The sequence below is a fragment of the Drosophila persimilis genome, unplaced genomic scaffold, assembly GCF_003286085.1.
Source record: "Drosophila persimilis strain 14011-0111.01,24,50 unplaced genomic scaffold, DperRS2 tig00000841-arrow-arrow-pilon, whole genome shotgun sequence".
Taxonomy (NCBI): Eukaryota; Metazoa; Arthropoda; class Insecta; order Diptera; family Drosophilidae; genus Drosophila; species Drosophila persimilis.
In genome coordinates, this window is record NW_020825361.1 from 472,950 (window position 1) to 499,834 (window position 26,885).

Consider the following 26,885-nt stretch of genomic DNA (forward strand, 5'->3'; position numbering starts at 1 on the left):
TTTCCTTGGGGGTCATTACTGGTCACTGGTGCTGTTGCTGTTGCTGTTGCTGCTGCTGCTGCTGCTTGGTGGAACGGTTCTTGCGTGTGCCACACGTGGCGGCTGCAGCGGCGGTGGCGTTCTCAGAGGCCCACTCCCACTCCCACTACCTCCTTTGCTTTGCTAATTTATTTGCACTGGAATCTAGAATCTGGTGCCTGGTGCTCGTTTTCTTTTTGTATCCCATTCTTAATTAATAATTTATGCGCTCGATTCGCTCTTCTCTTCTCGTTGCAGGTGAGTCTTCTAACGGTAACGGCACCACCACCGCAACGGGCACCACATTGTGCGTCCGCCCAGAATTCCCACGTCTAATGATCACTGGTTCCACAAGTGCCACAAGTGCCACAAGTGCCCCAAGAGGAGCCGCCCTCCCAATCGCAGCCAGTGAGTAATGAATGAACCACACACGGGGGCAAGGACGGGAAGGGGTTGCTTGAGAGTGAACCTCAAGGATAACATCTGATCACCGCTGATCGAGGAATCGTCTCTGAAAGAACTTGACATCCAATGGGAGTGATCGCTAAACGCTTCCGGGCTTACTAGAAACGATCCATTGATTTTCTAGGATTCTCTACGATGGCTGATCATTCAAGATCACCTTTTGAAAGATGTTGGCATATATGAAGTATGGTTTCTTGAGCCACAAAGCGACACTGTCTTAGGAAATATAATGATGATCATTTTGATCATTCCTTGAGCTTTAATGCAATTCCTGCAACATATTCGATCTCTGATAGATCCCTCCGCTCTGGAAACTGTGCAAAGCGCGACCAGAATCTCTGGGATCTTTTGAGCGGAGGAGGAAGAGGAGCTGGAGGCAGAGGCAGAGGCAGAGGCAGAGGGAGAGGCAGAGCTCTCGTTTCTCGCATTCGATAGAACAATGGGGGCATGCACCTGCGAATCGATCGAACAATTCATCAGCGCAGGGATTATCGAAAGATTTTCCCACAATTTCCCACAGCCAGAATACCATTTGGATTCTGCTGTAGTTGCCGTTGCTGCCGTTGCTGTTGTGCCTCTGTTTGAGGCAGGAACAAGTATACAATTTCATTATCGTCGCGCACTTGTGAGGGAGCAGCTTATCCCATTACACTAAGCGCATATGTACATGCATATATGTAGCAGGACGACCGACCGGCCATCCTGTGTCCTGCCTCAGGACTCAGGACACTTGTTGGCCGCTTCATGTTTCAGCTGAAAAAGAAAGAGAGATGCATTTGCAGCAGAATGCAGGCACAATGCAGCGCCCCTGAGGAGGAAAATGCGAAAAGATCGCCCCTTGGTCTGGTCCCGCAGCCACTTGATTAGCCCCGCAGACAATGGGAGCTCTCTTTCTCCCTCTCTCTCAAACAGAGAGAAATGGTGAGAGAGAGCTGTCCGCGAAATATTTTGTCATGGGAAAAGTGAGGAAAGGACGGACGAGCAGGTGACGGAGGCTCCTCCGATTCCTTCGATCGGGGACTACCAATAATTGAATTGATCATGATTCGGATTTTACTGCGTTGCCATTGTTGAGGCATGAGGATGCAGATGTGGCAGCTACTGCTACCTGGATTCTGGGGCAGGGTTCTTTCGTCTGAGGGTTCGTTCCGTTGTGGCGAAAATCGCCAGGACAATGAGTCGCTGCTGTGTGTCCTGCCCTGTCCTGTCCTGCCCTGCCCTGCTCTGCCCAGCCCTGCCCTGTCCAATATTTGCAACGTGTCATCGATCGATGGAAGGATCCTTGAGAACTCTCTCGTTCTCGCTCTCTTTTTATTGAATGTTTTTTGGTGCGTGAGAAAAAGGATTAAGGACTGTCGCAGAAAAATGTGCGAATGTGACGGCAAGGCGAACGATCTGAGAGAGAGCGAGCGCGAGAGAGTCCTGCGGGCAAAGAGGTGTGCAAAAAATAGAAAGGACACAGAGCCGTTGAGGATGAAAGGGGCAAGGCAGACACCATTTACGTGGCAGCTGTGGAGAGAGGATGCGTCGCTGCTTTCGTGGGAAATTTCATTTCGTTGATCCATTTTCCATTTTCCAGGCTAATCAAAGCAGCGGGGAAATGGCTTAAACCTTTTGCAGCTCCCTCTGTCCTCTGTCATTGCCCCCCACCTCTCTCCCTCTCCCTCTCCCTCTGCCTCCCTCTCTCTCTCTCTATGGACTGTGCAGTCGCTGCCCACTCGCCATTTCATTGGGTTGGCATTGTCTGCAAGTTCAGTGTTCGATAAGCATCAAGTTCTCACGAACTTTTATTGTCCTCAAGACGACGACGGAGAGGCGCAGAGACGGAGACTACGTTGCAGTTGCAAGTTCCAATTCCAAGTTGGCGCTGCACGAGCACCAAGAGGAGAGCGGTGGTGGCTCCTCTTTGGAGCGACATTTTCCAAGCAATTAATGCCAAATTTAGACAAGCCCTCCGCTGCCTCCTTCTGAATACTGCCTCCCATACTCGGGATTTGTGTGCCTCTTCCCGGTATGAGAGGGGGGCCCAGGGGCACGGGGACCCGCTGCTACTCAGCCGTGAAATATGAGGCAAAATGGCAAAGCCAGTGGCAAAGGTAGAGCCAGGCCGGAAGCAACGCCTCACTGACGCATGACCAAACCATCGTCTGCTCCCTGACCCACTTCGGGCTCGGTTTCGGGCTCGGGCTCGGGCTCGGGCTTTACCTTGAATCATTCAGCCAGAGGTAAGACCCCCAAAGAGATACCGCCCAGAGGCCGCTCTGGTGCCACGCCCCAAGTGGCAAATGGAGAGGCACGAGAGCCGCATGCGCAGCGGCATCAGAGGCAGGGTCTGTGGCAGAGGCAGAGGAAGAGGCAGAGGCAAGCGGCCGTAATAAATTTCTTGATATGCGGGACATGTGGAAATTCAAACAAATTAAATTGTAAAAATAAAAATTAGCTAAATAATTTTTGAGTGGTTCGGGTTCGGGTTCGGGTTTAACCCTTTTGGTGCATGCACCCGCATGTTGCATGTCGCTGCATGGCATAATAATGCATCAGATGCCAGAGGCAATTCGATATGCAACCGATGCACAACACTCGATCGATATTCGATTGCCAATAATTTGATTAATGATTACGGATCAGGGAATGTCAGTCTCCGGGGGAGGATTCCGATGGCCGAGATTGGAGATAGTCCTTGGCTTTAGATGCAGCAGATAGGGCTTCTAAATAGTGGAGCTTTTTGGGGGGAAAGTAGAGCCTAATAGATATCTAGGGATTCCATATTTCCTCAAGTTTCCAGAAGGGCTTTCGTGCAGGAATCCACATCGAAACTGGAAGCGATTCCCTTTGCTATCGATCTGTTTTTGTGCTCTATTTATAAAATATTTCTAGCTGCGTTTCTCGAGGCTCTCGAGGCGCCACTTGTCGCATCATTCGCCTTTAGGGCCGCACTGACACTCCTCTACCCCGTCGGCTTCCGCACTTTTGATGATGATGGCTGTGCCCCTGCCGCAAATGCAATTTATTTATGATTACGAGGATGCAACAGAGAGGCTGCCTCCCGTGTGCTGTGTCCTGCGTCCTGTTGTTTGTTTTTGTTGCTGCTGCTGCTGCTGCTGTTGTTGTTTTTCTGTTGTGACTGGTGGAGGACAAACGAGAGGCCGCTGCTACCGTGGGCGTTGCTGCTATTGTCAGCGTCCGGGCCTGGTCAGTGGCCAGCATAGTGCCGCCAGGTTGACACACAGTTTGTGGCACGGCATCATCTGTGCGTGTGTCCATCCCCTGGCAATTGCTGCCTCGTTGTCCCTTCGATTTTATTGCGGATAAATCATTAGGGCCAAACGATTGGTATTGCCATTGCCCCTCGGTATTGTGGGTGGACTAGACAATGACACGCCCATTAGATGTGGCATGTCGGGATGCGAGCAAGGAGAATGCCCCGCGACTGCCGCAGATGCTGCGAATGAGTAGCCCTAAGATTGACAAAGTTTGATTGCTTTAGTTTACATGATTGTTTGATGAACAGTCATTGAATCCATCCAATAGAAGGAGTGTGTAGCTGCGAATATTAGTCGAAATTCAAGATTCTATTTCCATGCCTGCTGCCATGACAAGCCCCATGATTTCTCTCCGCCTTTGAGGCTAAGAGACGGACGGACGGACGGACGGACGGACGGACGGGCGTATGGATAGCCATTCAATATGCCAAACACGTACCGCACGGGAACAACCGCATTGAGGCTGAAGCTGCGACTACGACTGCGACGCCCCAAGCCGTAAATCCGAAATGGGGCACACAACGACCGAGCGCAGCCGTGGTCGAGAGGCATGGGCACGTCCGCAGCAAGGTCCGAGATCCCCCCACTGATGCCAGATGGGATATGGGAGATGATGCGATGGAGATGTCACTTGAGTAATTGTCGTCATACGCTTCGCTCCACTCTGCTCCGGCTGCTACCTGGGCCAACAAAAGCCGCAAAAGTGAAGAAAGTTTCGTTTGCGTTGGCGTTGGCTTTGGCTTTGGCTTTGGCTTTGGAGTCGAGTCAAGTCGAGTCGCCTTGCCTCGCCAGAAGGTGCTTTGTTCTCGCACTGACGTTGTTGTGTTGCACAATCTGCGTAGAGAGCTGGCTAGAGCTCTCTGCTCCCCAGAGACCGACCGACCGACCGACCGACCTCTGTCGCTCGCTTGTCGATCGTTTGGCATGTCCAAGACGCACTGTGGCAGTGTCCAACGTGCAGCTATTTAGTGCCCCACAGATGTGTGAATGTGTGTGTGTTTCTTTTTTTGTTGTATCTTTCTGGTCGCATCTTTAGGATCGCCTTTGTATCTGTATCGCTGCTGCTGCTGCTGCGTGTTTTGTATCTGATTTTCTGCCCGATTCATGTGTGTGTGTGCGTCTGTGTGTCGTCCCACGTTTTGTCCGGCCTTTTGGGACCGACCTGTGTCCACGTCCAAAGACAACATTTCATCATCATCATCGTCGTCGTCGTCGTCGTCGTCGTTTGTCGAGCCAGAGGTTGAGGTGCGGTGAAAGGAGCACCTTGAACAATAATTGTCAAAAAAAAAAATAATAATAATAATAATAATTTCAGTTTCTTCTTTTCTTCTGCTCTTTCCCTGGGCTATTATGCATGATCTGTACGATCTGTTTTCGTGTGTGTGCTTCGGTCGTTGTATGACGTGTTTCACTTTATTTTCGGGAATTAGCAAAGTCTCCTCCCACTCCTACTCAGCCGCCTCAGCCCTTGCCCCTCGAAGGTGTCTCTGGCCTGGTCTCTGATTGATTTCGGCCGACAAGAAGCGTGAAGATGACAAATCCAATCACAACAACAATAGAGTCCTAGGAATAAGGCCCTGCAATGGCAGGTTGTGGGTCAAGCGAGAGTCCATCTCTCTCTCTCTCTGATGGCAATGGCAGATAAAACACTGAATGCAGTTTCAGAGTGCAGTTCGTCTTGGGGGGAGGGGAACTGAGTCGAGTCTATGGCATAAGGAGATCTGTTCTCCATAGAGATATGTAGATTACCTCCTAGAGAGGTAATGGTATAGTAGGGGGCTATCTTGGCGACTAATCCCGAACACATTTAAACCAATAACCGATCGGCTAGTTTCTCTCCCAAACTCTCTCAAAAATAATTTTGGACGACTCTACTTTCAAGGATCTGCTACAAACAAGCTTTTCAAGACCCACTGTACCCCTTTCATGAGATTTCACTGCCAAAAACCGTTACACTAGCCCCCAGCTTAAACCTCTGCTCAAATTTCCATACGCCATTCTGTAGATTTTTTATTTTGCACTCAAGACAAAAAAATTCCACAAAAAGATCGCTGCGCGGCGAAGGCCACCGCAGGATGTCTATCTGCAACACGCAACAAACCAGAAAGCAGAAAAAGCGAATGAAAAAACCGAAAGGAGCAATGGGTGAACCGGGGGCAACCCTTTTTCTGCTCGTCCTCATAAATTTTCCGTTAAAAACGAATGCATTTTCGGCAAAAGAAACGATGAGGATTTGCTCATTTAAACCAAAACTTGGGCAAAGAAAAAAATGAACCTGAATATCACAGGGAAATTATCCAGCGATCAACTTACAGAAAAAAAATTTAAATACAAAAAAAAAACAGAAAAACAAGAGACAAAAAAACGTATGGCAGAGGGGGGGGGGGGGGGGGGACGACAATTGCCCGTCTTAGGTCCTGGGTCTGTCAGGGGTGGCTGTGAGGCTGTGAGTCCTGTCTTCCCATCTTCCTTTTTTTGAATCATTGTTTGAATTGAATTAAAAAAGCGACGGTAATCAATGCGAAAGGACGAGAGCAGCAGCAGCAGCAGCAGCAGGAGCAGGAGCAGCCGGCACAGCAGCTTTCCCACTCCCAAAGTCCCATTCCGGTCCAGGACCCTCCTTTGCCTGCCTCACACATGTGACACATCGCGCACCCCATCCCCGCGGCCTCATATCTTGGGAAAATCTTTTGGCCACCACCCAAAAGGAACCCAAATGCCGACTGACACAGAAAAAACGGGTCCTTCCTCCCAGGGACACACACAGCAAAAAAAAACAAAAAAAAAACAATAAGACAAAATGCGTCTTTGGGGTGGGGGGATGCGGAACCGGGACTGCCACTGCCACTGCCACAGCGACGCACGAGGGGCATAAAAAATTAATATCACGGAAAGGACAACACAAATTTGCATAGAAAAAAAATGCCGTTACACACACACACACACAGACACGTACACACACGGGGGACAGGACTTGGTCCGAGGGCGAGCCCGAGAACGAGGACGAGGGCTACCTGGGCGCACAATTCGCACACACACACCCAGAAGGAAGTCGTACTGACGTCCCCTACGATCCTTCGAGGCCTCCTTCGGGGGTTGCAAAAAACAAACAAAAAATCACACACCCAAGAAAGAAAAAACGCGAGAACAAAAGGAAATGTAGGAAAAGGAGGCGAAAATAAAAAGGAAACTTTAAGGAAAGCCGGCCGATCGGTAAAAATTGCATAAAAAATAATTGCAAGGCGACAGGACGACAGGACGATAGGAAGCGGGCTGCTGTCCTGTCACGAACCCGCACCAACCCCCCGCTCCTAGCCATCCGGGGTTCCGTTCCGGCCTACAGCTCCCGGCGTTCCTCCTGCCGCCGCTCCTGAGATGAATTGCGTTTGATTAAACGGCACAAAAGCCGAGACGCGATGCGATGCGATGCGATGCGATTCGAGGTTCTCCGCCTCCTTCTTCTTCTTCTTCTTCGCGGCAGGGAGTGCCAGGACATTAGCAGCATCCTTTTACACGCTTCGCATCTGCGCAGGCGCCGCCGTCCCCTCCCGAGGGTAAAGCGAATGCGCGCGCAAAAAACTCGATCGACATACAAAAAAAAAACAACACACAGACGGACAGGGAAAAAAACCGTTTACCCCCTGACAAGGGAAAGGATTAGGCACTGAAGGGGAAGGACAATGAAGAAGAAGAAATAAGTAGACGAAGAAAGGGGTGGAGAAAGAGCAGTGGACGGAGAAGGAAGGAATTAAAAGCTGGGCTTGAGTTCTTAGAAGAAGAGGGGAAGGAGTGGCAGTAGAAGAGTAGAAGGACGATGTGGAGCTGAGGGATGCCAGAAGTATAGGAAATTTCTAGGATTATGAGAAGGAGTAAGAGAGGAAGGCATCCTCGAAAAAGGAACTAGATCTAAGAAGAGCAGCAACAGACGCACAATTTCTTATAAGTTATAACTATTAAAGAAATCAGAAAGAATAGCAGCACAAAATGAAGTTTTATAGAAAAAGAGATGGAAAAGGAGGAGCCTCAGAATCAGGAGATGAAAATATTACGGCACATCCGCCTGTCCATTCCACATGGGCTCTCTCTATCTCTCTCTTGAGAGAGACTCTCGTACTGCCTCCCCCCCCCCCTCTGGCCATCATCTATTATTAGAAAATGTTTAAAGAGAGCAAGGAATGAGAAGCAGGAGGAGACCGGAGAGGGGAAAGGGGACTGAGAACTGAGAATGGGAGAACGGCTGGTCGCCACACTTATTGCGCAGCTTCCGCGATGCGATGCGACGCGATGCGCGATGCGGCATTCAACACAAAAGATCCCCGGGGTCCAGGGGAGGCTGCCACTGCGCACATCCCAACGCTTGGCAAAGGGCGACGGAAAGAGAGCTGCAGAGCGAAAGAGAGAGCGACAGAGAGAGAGCAGGATCTGTGTGGAGCATTGTCTCCATAAATAGCTCACATAACTATGTAGGATGGAAATCTCTGATGATCTTCGAGGCTATGATATGATCTTGAATGGGAACAAGATATCCCAAAGATGATTGAAGGCTGATATAGAAAGTGGGGGAAGATTATTTAACGAAAAATCTTAGAAATCTGACTTATTCCTTAACCCTTTGTATCTACAAATATTAATTTGATCTCAAATACGATTTGGTTCTACCCCTAGATACCATCCATACAAGACCATTAAAAGCTAATGCTATATTATGTATTTAAGATATGAAAGCTCTCCAAATGGTGTTATTTTTTATAAATGGGACACATAGAGGGATCCAATAGCTAATTCTAGAATATATGCGTTAGTTACGCAGATCCTTAAGCTGGGAAAATAGAAGATATGTAGAATGTTCATTCATGATTTAGTTGATAAACTGTCCCTAAGGATTCTTCAATTTCTTGAAATTTTAACCAAACAAAAGATATCTTTACATGGGAATATCCGCGAAATCTACTTATCATCCAAGTGATTCTTCTGGGGGCTTTATAACCTGTCTAGTGTATGTGTTGGGTTCCATTGAAGGATCTTCCCCATCTACTTTCGGGCCACTGACCATCCCCAATGGAATGGAAAAACTGCCCTTTGGATGGCCAGTGCCCGTCGATTGCCATTGGTCATCGTATATTGGTCTCTTAACTCGTTCTCCCTCCCCCTCTGTCTCTCCCACTCCTTTCCTTCAGTGAAACTCTCTCCCTCTCTCCCACACTATCTCCCTTTCTCTCTTTGGGACAGTTTTTCTAACCCTCTTCTGCCCCCCCGTCCATCGGCTGATGGCTGGTGGCTGCCGCAACAACTCAATTTTCGGGGCAGCGATTAGCAGCGGACGGACACTCATATGTAGAGCAAGACATCGCCGGAGGGGGGGAGCGAGGGGGGGGGCAGAGAGAGTGAGCGTAAGACAGAGAGAGAGAGCGCCAACGCAGGGCAGCGACGCTGAGGCTGACGTCTGAAGTCGAAGTCGCTGCTGGCGCTGGCGCTGGCGCTGACAGCGACGGCCAGTCGGTCGTCGGTCGTCGGTCCAAAGATGTTTTCATCCCCCTGTTGCCTTGAGGTCCACTCGCAACACGCACACACGGCAGCAGGAGTGAGAGAGAAAGAGAGGCAGAAGCAGCAGCGGTGGCAGTGGCAGCAGCAACCCCTCTGCATGTGTGTGCGTGTGTGTAGTGGTGGCTACCACACGTTTTTTTTTTTTTTTGGTACTCTCCTCTGCTGCTGGCCCCGGACTACGGGGCATAAAAAAACCTATGCTGCTGCTACTGCCGCTGCCGCCGCCGCCGCTGCCTCTGTCAGCGTCAGCGTCGACCGCACAGCCTCTCACACAGACACGCACTGGAGGGGTGTGGGGAGAGGAAGGACCGTGCCCCGGGGACGACTGAGAGACTGAGAGACTGAGGGACTGAGACTGCGACCGACCTCGACTCGACCGTGTGGACGACCGTCACAGGAAGACATCGAATTGTCAGTCCACGTGAAGCCTCTGAGGGGTCAACAACACACGCGCTCTGCCCTTCCAAATGCGCTTCCTTCGAAAAAACAGAGAGATCCTGTGGCATAAAAACGTAACCGTTAACCGATTGAACCGCTTGAACCGCTTGAACCGCCTGAACCGTTAACCGATTCGTGTCGTGAACGTGAACGAACATTCGCTTAAAGCCCCCACAAGCCACCACACGCAGGACAATTGGATTACCTACGATCGTGTGTGTCCTTCCCCCCAGTGCCTCCCCAACTTTAACTTTTTTTTTATTATTATTAAACATAACTATTTTGTTTTGAAATCAAACCAAAAACAAAACAAAAACAATTTGTGATGTGTTAAAAAACGAAAAGAAATCCGAGAAGAAAAACAAAACAAAAGACAAAACGGAAATCCTTCTTATTTTTTTTTGATTTGTGGAGCAGACGGAGCCGCCCAACAAAATGTACAACAAAATGCTGTCGATCAGTGAGGATCATGGATTCCGTTCGCTGAGTCGTAAGTGTCCAAATAATACCTCTCTGGGGGCTACGATCTCCACTGGAAAATTGGCTTGCAATTGGGTTTGTTTTTCGTGGGGATGGGGAGGAGGTGGGATGTAGCCGATACCATCATATCGGTCCGAGAACATTTCCCAATAAGCGACCAAAAAAACACAACGCATGTATCTTGCCCCAAAGATAACCGCAGAAGTTCTTGGAATTCCACACACACTCCGTGTGTTCTTCTTCCTGTTCTGTTCTGTTCTTTCGAATAGGTCGCTCTTTAATCATTTGCCGTTGCTCCGTCGCCGTCTCCGTCTCTGGCTCTGTCTCTGTCTCTGCCTCTGCCTCACTGCTTCCCCAAATAGATACAACAGGCAAATGTGCGGACAATTTTTGATAAGCGCACTTCTACTGGGAACAACAGCCACAGCAATAAGCCAACGCCCGCACCCACAACCACATAGCCATAGCCATAGCCATAGCCATAGCCATAGCCGATGGGGAGTACGTAGACCTACTTATTGTACAGCGAGGGGTACGGGTGCCCCCTACGGTACCCCCTACCTACCTACCTATATAGATCGCAGCTATTTACATATGTCCGTGGCTGTTGTGCTGTCGTTGACTTTCGGGAAATAAAACACACACACACCACAGAACACTCCGCCACTCCTCCTCCACTCTGAGCACCTTGCCTCACAATACAAATATAAATACAAATATTTTAGCGACAAAAACGAAAAGTAAAACTTACACAAACCACATGTCTTATCAAAAATGAAAGTACCACAACAATGGGAACATTCTCTCTCAACTGGCATTGGGCAAACAGAGCGGCGGGCCTTTTGGTGGACCCTTGTCCACCTACAGAACGCACTCCGGAGTGGAGGAGAATTCCCAGACACAGACACAGACTCAGCCAACATCAAATAGGAGTGCACACTGCCAATCAATCCAAGAGGTACAGTCTTAAGCTTGGCTTAGCAGAACTCTATAGATTTCCTGGGGAAGAGGAAACAGCTACATATCTTTGCGGAGTCTTGGACTACCTTCCATTTGAATTCTAGAATACTTGAAATCCATGCCTTGATAGACAGAAAAGTGGCATTAACTTGGCGAAAAATCCATCTACAATCAATTTTCTCCTTCATTTCTTAGTCTTTTCCAATAAATAAATAATGTTCAATTGAACATTAAACTCCTTTTGCTAGCCTTGCCTTTTGGGGCACATTTTATTCTTAATTTCATAGAATTTTTCTTTGGCTTTGGGTTTCTTTTTGGGCTTTACTTTTTTTGTCATGTCTTTCGCCTTGTACCCATTTCCTTTTGGCTTATCAGTCGGCCATGTGTGTCCAGCTTTGCCCCCCCCACACACACACACACACATACACACAAACGAACACCCACGCATAGACAGACACATGGATATACTATATGTTAATGCCTGATTCCAGGCCGCGACCGCTGCCGCCCATATTTGCATATGGCTCATTCACTCAACCTGGCGGCATAGCATAGCCCAATGCCCATAGCCACGAGAACGGGTCCGGGTACGGGTACGGGTACGGGTACGGGTCCGGGTCCGTTGGCTGTTCATTTGTTTGCTTGTTTGTTTGTCCAGATACGCGTTACCTTACCCGTGCGCTCTGTCCGTACTGTCCTCAATCGGGGGGGCAAACGCACATACAATATGCGGGTGTTATCAGCAGTCGGCGCTCTGGCTTTTGGCTAACCGCTTCTTTTGCCACCCTCCAGAGCCGCACAGCAGACCGCTCCACCGCAGCTCCACCGCAGCTCCACCGCACCTCCACTGCAGCTCTGGAGCCCCAGAGTTCCAGCTGCGAGGAGCCGTTCCGCTCGGGGCGGACAGTGGGCAAATAAAACCAAATTTTTTGATGCTAAAACACTTTGCGAAGGGCCTTTTGCTGTTGATAAGAGAACCGAGAGAGAGAGATAGAGAGAGACCCCCAGAGGAGAATGGAGAATCGAGACTCTGGAGAGAGAGAGAGAGAAAACCCATACAACAGGAATCATTGTGGCGGGATATGGCTATATATATGGGAAGTGGAAGTACTCTGTGTAGGAGTGGGACTCCGACTGGGCCGGGGACTGGGACTGCGAGTGGGAGTGGGAGTCGCCGCTGTGTTTGTTATAGTTTCAGCTGCTAAACACCTTTCCATTCCACTGATAATACATACATACATACATATGTGTATGTGCATGTGTGTGTGTGTGTGTAATTTGTTTAAACAAATTAAGTCGACTTTACTTTAGTGTTTTTTTTTTACCAGCTGCCCCGCGCCGAAGCGCTGCTGCTGACGTCGCTTTGTCACTGTCAAAAAAACCGAAAAATATATAAAAAATACATACTTATTGCTTATTTGTATGGGTAATGGACACACACACTCACACACACATATGCAAACGCCCCCGCAGACACTGTTTGTTGTTATCTGTCGTTCGTGCAACAAAATATATATAACGACAGAGAAACGTACAGAATTTTCGAATTTGTTTAACCTTTTTTTTTTTGTTTTTTAAATGAGTTGGCCAGCAAAAAATAACACCAGTCACAGGCACCATTTTTCGAATATTTACACAGCATTTCTGACGGCCTTTTGTTGTATTTTTATTTAACCCAAAAGACAACAAAGTGGAGCACTTGGCGTCGTTTTATAATTGGTCCCTCCCCGCACCCGCTCCTTCCACTTGGAGATCGATTCTTTGCTGCTACTTTTGCCAATTGCTGTTGTGATTGAAGGTTGAAAGGTGTTTATCCTCAAGATACCTGTACAAATGTACTTTTTCCAATTACTAGATTACTTTCTATCTGCATCTCTATCTTTTCTGAAGTGCCTCAACAGTCGTGTGTTTAAAGAGCCCGCGCTTCTCTTCAACGGATTCGAATTGATCCTTGAGCATAGCTTGAGATACGATTCCTCTGCTTTCGGTCGCATTTCTCCCTCCTACTTCGATAGTTGGTCCAGTTTTTCCCTGTGGCCGTGACGCCATTTTTCACTTGGGCTTCCTTGCGACAGCAGCACCTAAAAACAGCCGACGAGGACGAAAGGACGACCATGTGGCGCTCTCTGCCTGGTTTTTATGGGGATATACACACTAGAATCCACCTACCCCAACCACCCAACCACTTCTATGGCCCCCCACGTAACCTTTTGACCATAAAACCGAATCCTTCGACTCTGTCTTGCTGCCAGAATGGACTGTGTGTGTGTGTGTGTGTGTGTGCCACGGATGGGGGCATAAATTAGCACAATCAACGTATTGTTTTCTGTTTGCCACGCCTCCAACTACACACCCTCCCTCCTCTGGAATCCGCGGGGCAGTCAATAACATGAAAATGTTATAAATAACAAAAATACACACAAGGAGCCAAGCAGCCAAGGAGCAGGGAGTGTCGTCTCTGGTGGGGATTCATATTTTCTTGTCGCTGATAATTTGCGCAAAACTTCTATTAATATGTTAATTCTTAATTGTCCTACTTTGAGGGCTGCTGGTCCTTGGCCAGGACCTAGTGCCAGTGCCAGTGCCAGTGCAGTGAATGGCCACCCGCCCCGCTCCGCCCCGCCCCACCCTGCACCAAGAAATGGTAGCAGCTCGTAAATATTTCGCTTAAGCCGAGACGCGGCTAACAAATCGACGGCACTTCAATTTATATCCACCCAAAAGGGGATCTGGGATGTGTGGGATATCTGAGAGGGTGGATGGATTAATTACGCATATCCTGAAATGAGGACAGGAAGGAGTATGCGTATGACATCACACAGCATCAATAAATACAATATATTGTATCCTTATGGGCCGGGCACCAGGCCCCCGGCACCAGGGGGCACCAGCTATGCCACTCTGATGGAAATATATTTGATGCGTCTCTCAATTCAATCTGGTCAAAGGTTTCGCTTCGGGAAGAGAATAGCGAATAGCGAATAGCGAATAGCGAAAAGGGTTTTTGCTCAACGCCAAAAGATAATGCAATTTATGACTTTTGGCCACGGCTTAGAGAACACTCGCACATGTACGTGGCAACCCTGGTGCTGTTGACACTTGTGTCAGGCGGACTGTCAGCACCGCTGTCTGACATTTGACAGCTCCACAAATAGCACCGCCACCACCACCACCCTTTCACCTTTTCTGGCCAGCAGAGGCAGCTGCTGTATCGGTCTACCCTCTTCAGCTGGCGGCGCAATATTGCATGCTGCTGCTGTTGCGGCTGTCAATAAGTATTTTTCCGTCTTTGTTCTTTCATGGACTCCTCATGGACTCCCCTTAACCCCTACTTGCAGGCTAATCTCTGGACAAACATCTAATCTAATCGCTTAGGCAAATAGCAGGCAACGCCCCTGCCTCTATGTCACTGCCCCTGTCTCTGGCCACGCCTACGTGCAGCAGCAGCAGCCGCACCAGCAGGTAAAGGCCAGGTAGCAGAAGCAGGGTCTCCGTCTCGGTTTCGGTCACTGCCTCTGCCTCTGCCTCTGCCTCTGCCTCTGTGTTTGGGCCAATTGCAAGGCGCATCGATTTCACGCCAATGATCGCCAATCAATAAATACAATAATAATCATCATCAGCGATACACAAAAAAATAGCATATTTTTTTACTGAAACCCAAAGAAAAACACAAAAAAAAAAAAAGGAAAAGGGAAACCCAAAACCGAATCAAATCGAAATGAAGCGAAAATTGTAGCAAGGGGCAAGGGGCCACCCAGGCAATCAGGAAAAATTACCGAAAACAACATCATGTCATATGTGTGTCACCCCTCCCCTCCCCTCCCCTCCCCCCGTCCCGGCCCGGCTAAAGCAGAGGACGAACAATCAATTGATAAAAAGATACATTTATATATATATATATATCTTCATGCGAGTATGGGGAAGGAAAAGTCAGTTAGGAAAAGCCAGAGAGAGAGAGAGGGAGGTGGAGTGCGGATGTGCGGTCACGGACAATGGGAGTGGAAAAAAGTTCCCTGAGAGATGATCAAATGCTTAGGGCGCATTAGGTTTTTTTGGGAACAGGGAACCAGGGGCCAAACCGCAAATTGCTTCAAACTGGACATAAAAAATGGACAAGGGATGCGGCAGGAGGCAGGAGGCAGGAGGCTAGAGGGTGGTGGCAAGTGGCAAGCGCGACAGGGAGTCAATAATTCATATATATATTTCCTAATTGATTGGCAGACACAGCCAGGAGGAGTAGCGGGAGGACATGCGGTAATTGCGAGTGCGATATCGATATCCCTGCGACATAGATTAAAGATCATTATAATCATAGCCATAGTTTATGACATACAAAATAAAATATATATATATATATATGGTATATCTATTATAGAATCAATAAAAAAAATGTGACTCTTATTCTTTATAACTCACGGGAAAACTTGTATGAGATTTCGATTTGAAGTTTTTTTTTTGTGCCCGTCCAAAGAAAAACAGGACGATTGCCCCTGGGGCATCCCTCTGTTTGGGTTGGGTTGGGCTGTGGGTCTCCCAGAAGTTTGTCCGGTCAATCAAGTTCCATCGATGAAAAGGAATCGGGAAGCACACAAAAGTTTGCAGCACCGCCCCAGGATATACGAGAGTTTCTGTTGTTGCTGGTGTTGCTAATTTCTGGGGCAGATAAGCCATGACAACAGCCGCAGTGGCAGTGGCAGTGGATGTGGCAGTGGCAGTGGCAGTGCCAACAATCAGTTCATTGCGCCTCGAATTAATTGCAGGAGAAGCAATTTTAGTTGAGCCACTGGAATTTATGGGCATACTCGTCGTACAAAAGAAACTATGTACAATCAATCCCACCACCAAAAAGCACCACTGCCACTGCCGCTGCCCCCTCCGCTCCTGCTTCTGCCACACATGTGTATGCAAATAATGCGGCCTGAAATCAGCTGAAGTTCCCTTCCGTTCAGCATTTTTATTGTTGTTTCTGGCATTTAGGCAGAAGGCGTGCGGCACACAGCTCAGAGGCAAATAAATTAAAGTGCACATACTCGTATGTAGATGCCACTCCCCCACCCCCAATGGCACTCCCACTCCTCCCGGTATCTGCTTATCTGCCGCAGAGAGTCTGCCTGCCCCCTGCCCCCTGTCCCCTGTCCCCTGACCATATTTAAATATAGAGAGAAATATCAGGAGAAGGGGAGTTGCCATGGATTGCGATTTTTGCAATTTGTGATGCGATACAATTAATTAAGGGACAGCTACATATCGATATCGCCATCAGTTATCAGGCGATAAATTAGCCTCGAAAAGGACTCTCAAGTGAACGTAAATGGTGGAAAATGTCTTTGTTCGTTTGATACTCCAAGAGTTGCCCGATCTTTCGATAGGTTCGTTATTGGATAAAAGGCCCAGAATTGTTGGGTTTTTGATATTTTATTGATATCCAAAGTCTGGCTGTGCTCCCCAGTCCCCCCGTTCCGCTACAAATTATGCAACGCCAATCGCCAGCCAATTGGTGGCGTGCCCCATAAAAGTGACAGTATTAAGAGGCAAGTCGCAGATGAAGAAGAAGCAAAGGAAGGGAACTAAATTAGAGATACTCCCACTCCTAATCCTGCCAGGATACAGTAAATTCAATTCAATTCCACATGCCACATTCCTGGGCGCGGAATGGCTTCCTTCTGGGGCTGGCTGCCTGGCTGGCTTCCCTTCGCTTCCCATCTTTTTTTCTTCGTTCTGGAATTAAGCCAGAATTGATGGCCACCATTGGATGGCCATAAAACGGGTCGCCAATTGGCGGGTGTACGGGGGGAAGGGGGGAATATTTATGAACTTAAATGCTACAAGAGGCCATTAAACCGAACCGATTCTCACATCCACACGTGTCCTGCTCCTCTCCCTACTTGCAGATTCTGACTCCACAGAGAACGATGCGGTTGCCGCACAGGACATCCTCACGTGCGGCGCCTGCCAGAAGGCATTCGCCCTCTCGGACATTGTCAAGTTCATCCAGCACAAGGTGCTGCAGTGCAACAAGGAGAACTATGGCCAGTGCTCCACGCAGGGTCCCCAGATGGACCGCGACGCGGAGGAGGGCCGCCCCCTGAGCCTCGTCAATCGCCGGCCCTCGATCTCGGCCATACCCATCACAGGCCGCAAGTCCGCCCCATCCGTTGTGGTCACCAGTGCTGGTGGCGCCTCTGCCACAGCAGCGGCCGTTGCAGTCGCCGCAGCAGCAGCAGCAGCGGCAGCGGCGGCGGCGGCGGCGGCGGCCAGCAGCACGGCCAGCGGCTCTCGCATACACACCCCGCCACCAAGTCCTGCGGATCTGCTGGCCGATGGCGCCAGCAGCACGCCCAAGCGTCTCGTTGACGGTGAGTCATCGGTGGAGAGTCCTTCTGGATCGCTTCGAGTACTCAAGCCCCTCCTTCTTTTTTCGTTTCTCTTTCGTGCAGAGAACGACAACACAACGCCCAAGGACAGCGAGGCGGCAGCCACCACCTTGGACTCGAATGCCGTGGCATCCGTGCGCGGCAGTCCGGCGACCATTGAGCGCCAGGCGGCCGGCGAAAGCAGCTGCGATCTGCTCGACGAGGAGCAGCATCCACACACCCCCAAGGTCAAGCAGGAGCCCTATGCCGGCGACGAGGAGATGCCCCATCTCGCTGAGTCGCACCAGGATCAGGAGCAGGAGCAGGAGCAGCAGCAGGAGCAGTCCGTGGCCGATTGCCAGCCCCTGGCCAAGCGGCCCAAAATGGAGCTGGTCGATGCCGAGGCCAACACAGTCCACACAGGTGAGTGCCCCATGCCACACAGTCTCTTCCCCACCCATTCCACCCCATTCTTGTCGCATATTTGGGTGGCAAAATTAAAATTCACAAAGTGCCACCCAGCCCAGTGTCCTCTTTGGGCGAGAGTTTTGACCAGGGGCACAAGCAGCGAGCAGCGAGTAGAGATGCGGAACAATTTTTGTGCCGGGCAAAAAATGTGTTTGATGTGTGGTGGCCACACACAAAGGGAGGCACGGCCCAGCGGCAGCAGTGGATAAGTCGCAATGCTGATCGGGCCGCGGGCCCTCAGCGATAAGCTGCAGCTGCAGTACGTCCGAGGAAAAAAAGCAGTGCGGATGCGGACACTGGCTGGACGGACATCAAAGCGCAGCAGCAACACTCTGATAGCCACGGAGAGTGCAGCAGCAGCAGCAGCAGCAGCAGCAGGAGAGAGGCAGGGACACTCGGACACGGGGACAATCGAATCCTCCATTCCCAATCCCAGTCCCAGTCCCAGTCCCAGTCCCATACCCAACCCCCGCTTTTGCCATCTTCCATTCGCAGTTGAACTTCCATTCCATACCAGACCATTCCATTCCCTTGCCCTTTGACTTTGACATTTCAATGCAAATGATGATGAAAAGCCAAAGACAGCAATAAAAATGCGACAGAAAAAAGCAGCAGCAGCAGCAGCAGCAGCATTGGAGAGTGAGCGGGGGGGGGACAGAGCAGAGGGTTAAGGACGGACGGAACAAAGCCTCTCTGCGTTCCGAGGATGGGCCTCGAGGGTAATTTGAATGCCGCCTCAGAAGCACATCCTGACAGCAGCCAAAGGAGGCGAAGGAATGTGCCACGGGGCAGGGGGAAGCCACTTGACTGGACAAAGGACATGGCACTGCGGAGAGGAGCGGGCACAAGCTGGCACTGGACTTGACATACGCACAAAAGAGTAGAGGAATCGGTGAATCAGAGAATCAGCGAAGGCAAGGGGTCAGCTTTTTCAGCTGGACACGTGCCATGATCTCTCTCTGTGTGTGTGTTTCGTAGGTCAAAGGTCAGAGCATAGATCACAGGTAAACGGTCACGCGGCAGTGGTCATCGGTCAAAGGCGAAAGAAGGCTCGCCTCCCTCAGCTTCACATAGGAGAAGCGCGCAGATACACAGATACAGATACGCAGATACACGACGACACATACAGTTTAACCCTTGAACTTTTCTGCGCTTGTGACATGAACACGAACAGAAAAACAGAAAAAACACAACACAAAAGTCAGTGACAATACAACAAAGTTGTTTGACTCCGACAATGCCAAACGACGACAACTGACAGCCTTTCAACGCACATCCACAGATACAGATACAGCCACAGATACACAGATACCGAGATACCGAGATACCGAGATAGAAGCGCGGATGTGGAGAGATACGACTGGGGATCCCCGCGTTAATTACGCATTGTTTTCCCCACTACGTTCTCTCTCTCTCTCTCTCTCTCCCTGTGTCTGTCTGCCTGTCTATCTGTCTTTTATTTTTGTTTGTCGCTCTTTTCTTTCTCTTCGCTGTGTTGCCTGTCCAACCCAACTCCTTTGCCTCCTGCCCCCCAACTGAGTGGCGTGTAGTGTAGTGGCAGGGCCATCCATTCATTGTTGGCCATTTGGTAATTATAAACGTGAAGAGAAAGAGAGAGGCCAAGGGGCATGCCATGGCAACCAACCATCCATCCAACCATCCATCCATCCATCCATCTGTCCGTCTGATCTGATCCATGGACGAAAGAAGAAAAAACCAAAAAAACAAAAAAACTCAAACTCGAATGAATAAAACGAACAAACTGTCAACAAAATGGATATTCGTTGCAAATGTTGCAACATGTCTTGTTTTCTTTTTGCCACCGCTCCATGGCGCTCCGCGGTTCACGGTCCACGGTCCACGCTGTTCACCTGTCAGCGAATCACAGAGCGATTGTGCGAGTGCGAGTGCGAGTGTGAGTGGCACAGTGAGTGGCAGTATGAGTGTTAATTATCAATTTGGTGGCACACAGCATGTCGCGACCGCAATGACAATGAAACACCATCAGCACTCCTCCCCCTCAGCATCAGCCTCAGCCTCAGGAGGAGGTTGAGTGAAGGTCGCCGAAGGGTTAAGGGTCAGATAGATATAGCATGCGGCTTAAACCACACAGAGCATCGAGCATCGAGCATCGAGCATCAGCATCAGGCCATTCAATTATTGACTCATGCTGGCACTAAGCCAGTGTCCTTAAAAAACGACTGACCCCAGGACACACGGGACACACGCGAGACCCGGGATATGGGATATGGGATATGGGATATGGGATACACGGGGGCATCCCCCGACACCACTCTCATAGTATCGTGGTAGTACCTTTCCATTCCATTCTTCGCCTTGCCTTTCCTTTCCGAATCAATGGCTAATGCGCACAGCTCATGCAATTTCACGTCCTGGCTGGATGGCTGGCTGCTTCCCTTGGCCGCAAAGGATTAGAGCTGCCGGCTCCTTTTGTGTGTGTGGCAGAGAGAAAAAAGCGGAAAAGGATACAGCCAAGGGCTTAAGCAAAAGGTCGACTCGCCCAGCAAGGGCCATGCAAATGCGTTCGAGGACGCCATGGCCCCCGGGATGCTGACAGTTGGCAAAGCTGCAACAATTATCCCATTACAGGGAACCCTTTTTTCTTGTGCTGTTTGCTGTTTTTTGGCCACCCCCCGCTGCTCCTCCGCATCTCTCATACGCAACGTGGAGCGGGTGCAGCAAGCAGGCGGGCGGGCGGTCAATTTGCCATTTCCTGTGGCAACTTGATGGCTTTGTTTGCCACCAGCTTCCGCCTTACGGGCGTCCCGTCTTACGGTCACTTGAGCTGAGTCGCCTCCACACTCCGCCCGCAAGCAGCAAAGCAGGAGGAGGAGACACTGGAGCGGGGAGCGGGAGATGAGCAGCTGACAGAATCAGAACGTGGCACTCATACTCTCCGAACAAAGGACATCACCTTCCAGGGCGCATCCTTTTGGCGCGTGCTTTGCGCGGGTCTACGGCAAAGCAAAAAAGAAAAAAAAAAGGGATCGCATCGAGGATCGAGGATCGGGGATCGGGGATCAAATGCCCGATGTTTTTCGACAACTTTTACCTCTTTTTTTATGCCGATAATGATAATGATGATGGTTATAGACGCTCGGAAGCGAACGTGTGCTGCTGATCATGCGCAACCCTTGACAAAAGGGATGAAAACCGGGCGATGAATTGTCTGTCAGATTCATTTGCATTTCCTGCTACGCTACGTGCGGCATGCGGTACGAGGCTTGCGGCATGCGGGGCCAGGCGATCCGATCCCCTCTGATCCCCGTGATCCCTGATCCCCTACAGAGGGACAAAAAAGGGTCGCGGCAAAATCATGTTCAACATGCCTCACCTTTGACAGAGGAAGCTGCCTCCACCTCCTCCTCCTCGTCCTCTTCGTCCTCTTCGTCCTGCCGCGCGTAACGTCATAAAAATACAGGAGTAAAAAAAAGGAAAAGTGTGGAGAATGCGTGTCCTGCTTAACCCCGCGGCAGTGTCTCGTGCGCGACAGGCGTTTGCCTACTCATCCCCCTCCCCCTGCTCCTGCATTTGCTCCTCTTCCTCTTCGTCTTCCTTTCAATTTTTATTTTGTTATATTTTTTTGGGAAAATTCTCATTTTTGAAAGGGACGCAGGACGACGGGACGGGAGGCAAACCGTTTTAAAGCGTCATTTAAATGCAGAGAGCGTCGTCGCGCTGCGCCACCATATCCGTCGGGGGTAGTTGTTGGTCCTCCCTTCCCCATTCCCCATTCGCCATTCGCCATTCCCCCGTCCCCCGTCCCCCGCCCCGGTAATAGTTGGGCATTAACACCTTGTCCACCGCCAGTGTGTCCTCTCCTCGGTGTGATGTCCTGGCGACATGTGGTTTCCGCCTTCGATTAGGAAGTGCCTTTCGTTTTTTATATTTTTCGGTTTTCCATTTTTATTTATTAGAAATTTTCACATTTTTCATAAATTTTCATTTTCCCCGCTGGCGCATCTGTTGCGTGTGTCCTGGCAGGACATGCCACATCCCACATGCCGCACATGCTGGGGTGGTGGGTGAGCGTTTTCCGATTTCCGATTTCCCGTTTTGCGGTGGTGCCTCGTGCCCCGTGCCCCATGTTCCATGGCAAATTAACAAATGTCGCGACACAACCGCAGCGAAAACTACACGCAGGACATACAGGACGTGCCCCATGTGTGTATGTGTGTGTGTGTGTGTGTGTGCGGCAATATCCTAGGCAATATTGGCAATCTCCGTTGCCGCTGCCGCTGCCTGGGCAACACATTTGGCACATGCCACACGCAATAAACGTGCCCCTGGCCCCTTGCCCCTCGCCCCTCGCCCCTACCACCCTCACACACCCTATTTATAATTAATATTTGAAATATTTGTGGTCTAGACTCTGCCACTAATCACAGGACCCTCCTCTCTCTCTCTTTATGTCGTTGCAGAGCCCAGCAATTACACATGCTCCACTTGCAAGACCCGCTACACATCCGCGTGGCGCCTCATCCAGCACGTCCAGCACTCGCACGGCGTCAAGATCTATGTAGAGGCCACTGGAGGCGCTACCCTCACCGTGGCCACGCCCGCTGCCCTCAATAACAGCGCCTTGGCCGCCGCTGCAGCCGCTGCAGCAGCCGCTGCCGCCGTTGCGGTTGGCGCTAGTCCGCAGCCCGCTGAGGCGGCGATAAAGCGCAGCAGCCCCGCTGGAGCGGGAGTCGCCTCCGTCTCCCTGTCCACCTCCGTCAGTTCCACATCCTCCGCGTCGCTGGCCAACACGAGCATCGGCAGCGGCATCGGCAGCGGCAGCAACAGCAGTCACGCCAGCGGCAGTGCCGGCGTGAGCATCAGCGCCTCGTCCCCCCAACAACAACAACAGCAGCAGTTGCAGTTGCATCAACAGCAGCAGCAGCAGCAACAGCAGCAGCAACAGCAGCAACAGGCGGCGCAACAGCAGCAACAGCGCGTGCAGCAGCAGCAGCGCGAGAACCTCGCTTCGGCAATGGCCGCCGGAATGCGGCATCATCCGCTGCTGGCGCCGCCAGAGGCGATGCATGCCAATCCCTTCCAGCTGCTGCGCATGCCCCTGCCGCCGGCGCTGGCCCAGGGAAATGTAGTTCCTAGCGTGGCGCCACTGTTCGGCCACGGCCGCCCCTCGCCCGCCGACCACTACCGCATGGAGCAGCTGGTGAGCGAACAGTTCCGGCATCACGGCTTCAATCTGGCAGCAGCCGCCGCCGCCGCCCAGGCGCAGTTCAATGCCAACGGGCAGGTGGGAGGACAGCAGTTGAATGTGTCCGCCAATGTTCCTACCGTCGCCAGTGGCGAGCCGCGTCCGCCCTCGAGCTCCAGCAGCGGCAGCCAGCGCGGCTCCGTGCCGCCCGCCGCCCTGCCACCACCGTCGCTCAGCTCCCAGCAGCAGCAGCAGCAACAGCAGCAGCAACAGCAACAACAGCAGCAACAGCAGCAGCAGCAGGTGGGAGGCGCCTCCACGCCTGGTCTGGTGGGAGGAGGCAGTGGCTCCCTGAAGCTGGAACCGCAGCAGATGGATTTTTACTCGCAGCGATTGCGTCAGCTTGCGGGCACAACAAGCCCTGGAGCTGGCAGCATTGTTAACTCGAGCTCGCCGAGTCCTCGACAGAAGCAATCGCCGCATTTCGCGAGCCCCTCGCCCTCCCAGATCCCCCAGCACCACCACCACCAGCGGCCCCACTCACTGACTCCCCCAGAGAAGAGCGGAGATGCGGGCTCCGAGAACGGCAGCCTCTGCCTGGCCCTCGCCAGCACCCCGCGGTCGGCCAGCACGCCACCATCGAAGGGCAGCAGCTCCGGAGTCGGAACCGGAGCCGGAGGATTGGGCGGCCTGAGTCTGGGCCTTAATCTCGGCCAGGGAGGAGGAGTAGGAGGTGCGGAGCAGGCCAGCTGCTTTGCGTGCAGCTACTGCGACAAGAAGTTCCGCTTCGAGAACAACCTGATCATCCACCAGCGGACGCACACTGGCGAGAAGCCGTACAAGTGCACTGCCTGCGACTTCGAGTGCTCGCACATCCAGAAGCTGATGAAGCACATGCGGGTGCACCGCAGTCCGGGCGATGACCAGGACGGACAGGATGGTCCCGACGATGGCAGCAATGCCGATTCGCTGGAGACGAACGAGGCGGACAACGACGAAGATCCCAATCCGGATGAGTCCGAGGAGGAGATGGGCGATGCCGATGGGGACAATGATCCCGATGGCGATGTCGATCCCGATGCCGATGGCGAGGGCGACGATGAGGACGAGGACGAGCTGGATGACTGTGAGGACATGGACTACAAGGCCGAGGATCTCAGCGTGAGCAACCGCATCGACGGCAAGAGCCAGAGCCCCAAGACGACCAGCTCCGGGGCCACCTCCCTGGTCGGGGAGCTGATGGACAAGTTCGGACTCTCGAACATCGCCCAATACAGCGAGGCCTACAAGCAGGCGCTGCAGGAGTCCGGCCGGAAGGAGGCCGCCTCCGTGGCCGCTGCCGCCGCTGCAGCCGCCGCAGCTGCCGCTGTGGACAACAACAACCGTGGTGGTGGCTCCGGGCCTGGCTCCGCCTCGGGAGCGGGAGGAGTGGGTGGCGCTGACAAGATGAACGGCCTGCCTGTGGCCGCGCTCCGGCTGCGGGACGAGTTCGCCAAGAACTGCAACATGTTCCAGCAGCCGCAGGATGGGCCCGGCCAGGTGCCGCTCTTCAATCCCTTCCCCAATCCCTTCGAGCTGAGCAAGCGCATGAAGATGGACGGCGGCGACTGGTGGGGCATGTCCGCCCTGCACCGCAACGAGGCGCTCTTCGAGAACCTCAAGCTGAAGCCCCTGGGCCTGGGCGGCGCGAACGCCCTCATCCAGGGTCCGCTGCTGAAGAAGGAGAGCCGCCAGCGCAACGACACGTGCGAGTTCTGCGGCAAGGTGTTCAAGAACTGCTCCAACCTGACGGTGCACCGCCGCAGCCACACGGGCGAGAAGCCGTACAAGTGTGAGCTCTGCTCCTACGCCTGCGCCCAGAGCTCGAAGCTCACCCGCCACATGAAGACGCACGGACGCACCGGCAAGGACGTCTACCGCTGCCGCTTCTGCGACATGCCCTTCAGCGTCCCCTCCACCCTCGAGAAGCACATGCGGAAGTGTGTCGTGAACCAGGGCAAGGCGGCAGCCGCCGCCAATGCCGTGGCCGCTGCCCAGGCCGCCCAAGCTGCCGCCCAGCAGCTCCAGGCAGCCGCCCAGCATGCCCAGGCCGCCCAACAGCAGCAGCAGCACCAGCAGTCGCAGCAACAGCAGTCGCAGCAGCAGATGCCCGTGCAGTCGCAGCTGTCGCCCTCATGCCCCATGGGCGTGGTCGGGTATCCGCCACAGTTCGGAGTCTCCGTTGGGGGCCACAACCTCTCGCTGCCGGGCAGCGTGAGCGGGGACAACGACTCGAATGCGTCCTCCAGCCTCACCGCTCACCCCATTTCGCTGAAGGAGGAGGCATGACTTTTTAGCAGCTGGAGCAGCGCGCCACACCCGCACCAACACCAACACCAACACCCGCATTTGCCACAACTGCCACACCATGCTGCGGCACATCTACATCCGCATCCGCATCCGCATTCGCATCAGCATCCCCATCCAGCGCTCTCGCATCCCCATCCGCACTCGCACCTGCAGCTGCAGGGGCCGCTGGTAACGGCACCGCCGCCAACGCTCCACCAATTGGCCAGCAGCAGCAGTCGCAGTCGCATCATGTCGCGCATCTTCTAAAGATGTCCACAGCACAGCCCCTTGTACATAGAACAGCTTCCCCCTCCCTTCTCCTAAGTTGACATCAAGTTACGGTTATGTACCGCCAGCAGCAGCAGCAGCAGCAGCAGCAGCCCCCACGGATACCCTGCAACTTTTACAAAAAGATTGCTCCCATGCAACCGCTCCATGCACCCCCGAGACCGACACCGCCAGCTGCACTCAGCCAAGCTCCTTGAAGGCGACTAAAAAAAAATACACGACCAGAGGCATTTAATACCAAAGCAATAACCGTTATGTAATATAATTTTAAAGATTCCAATTTTTTTTCCAACCCCTAAAACAAATCGAAACGAAACGAAACGAAAGTGAAACCATTTATATATATATACATATTTTTTTTTATCACCCAATTTTTTTGTGCTTGTAATTTAAAAATAGATCCTTAGATTATTGTATATTTATATGTATCGATGACGATGGGTAATCGAAACTTATCGATCGAGAGAAAGAGAGTAATCGCCTAGCCAGTAATCGTGTGGACACACATTTTCCAGTGTATTTTTAGGCCTAAGCTAAGGGATTTGTATATGAAAAATGGGGAAGAAAAAAGAATGAAAAACCAAAAACGAATCAAAAACTCTACAAAAAAAAAAAACACAACTACAACTACATTTAAAAACAGAAAAACTGAAAACTAAAGAGGGGGACAAAAGCGATAAAAGAAAAACCAACCACGACAAAAATTCAAGCTCCCAGCGAGCCACAAAAATAAGCAAAAATTATACTCTAAAACTTAACTAAATATGAATATTATATATAATATATAACTATATATAGGAGATCGCGTATGCGATATGCGGTATGTGTGTGTGAGTGTATGAAAAAATTAAGGATATTTTTCCATCGATGTACATTTTTTGTAGTAAATCTAGAGCCCTAGAGTCCCGAAAGGGGCGAGCACTTGTAAAAACTCTTAGACCCCCTCCCCCGCCCCTTCCACACTTCTGACACTCGATTATCGTTTATTCGTTTTATTCGATTTTCGTTGGCCAGAAGTACCCCCTGCCCCATCGTCCCACTAGTTTACTTAATTTTCGATTATTCTTTTTTTGCGCCTAGAAATAAATTCTATTATTAAATGTAATTTAAAGA

At 51.3% G+C, this 26,885-nt stretch overlaps 1 protein-coding gene across 1 annotated transcript; it reads left to right on the forward strand.

Annotated features, from left to right (window-relative positions):
• The first annotated feature begins 326 nt into the window (after positions 1–326).
• Positions 327–26,356, forward strand: LOC6597539 (neurogenic protein mastermind). The gene is made up of 5 exons (XM_026993497.1): positions 327–426; positions 17,060–17,524; positions 17,606–17,944; positions 22,432–22,805; positions 22,896–26,356. The coding sequence occupies exons 1-5, from the start codon at positions 354–356 to the stop codon at positions 25,482–25,484; spliced, it is 3,840 nt and encodes a 1,279-aa protein (XP_026849298.1). The 5' UTR covers positions 327–353; the 3' UTR covers positions 25,485–26,356.
• Positions 26,357–26,885: the final 529 nt, after the last annotated feature.

Coding starts and splice junctions, on each gene's coding strand:
- LOC6597539 (XM_026993497.1), top strand. CDS start 354: ATGATCACTGGTTCCACAAGTGCCACAAGTGCCACAAGTGCCCCAAGA. Junction 427..17,059: donor CGCCCTCCCAATCGCAGCCA/GTGAGTAATGAA, acceptor CCCTACTTGCAG/ATTCTGACTCCACAGAGAAC. Junction 17,525..17,605: donor GCCCAAGCGTCTCGTTGACG/GTGAGTCATCGG, acceptor TCTTTCGTGCAG/AGAACGACAACACAACGCCC.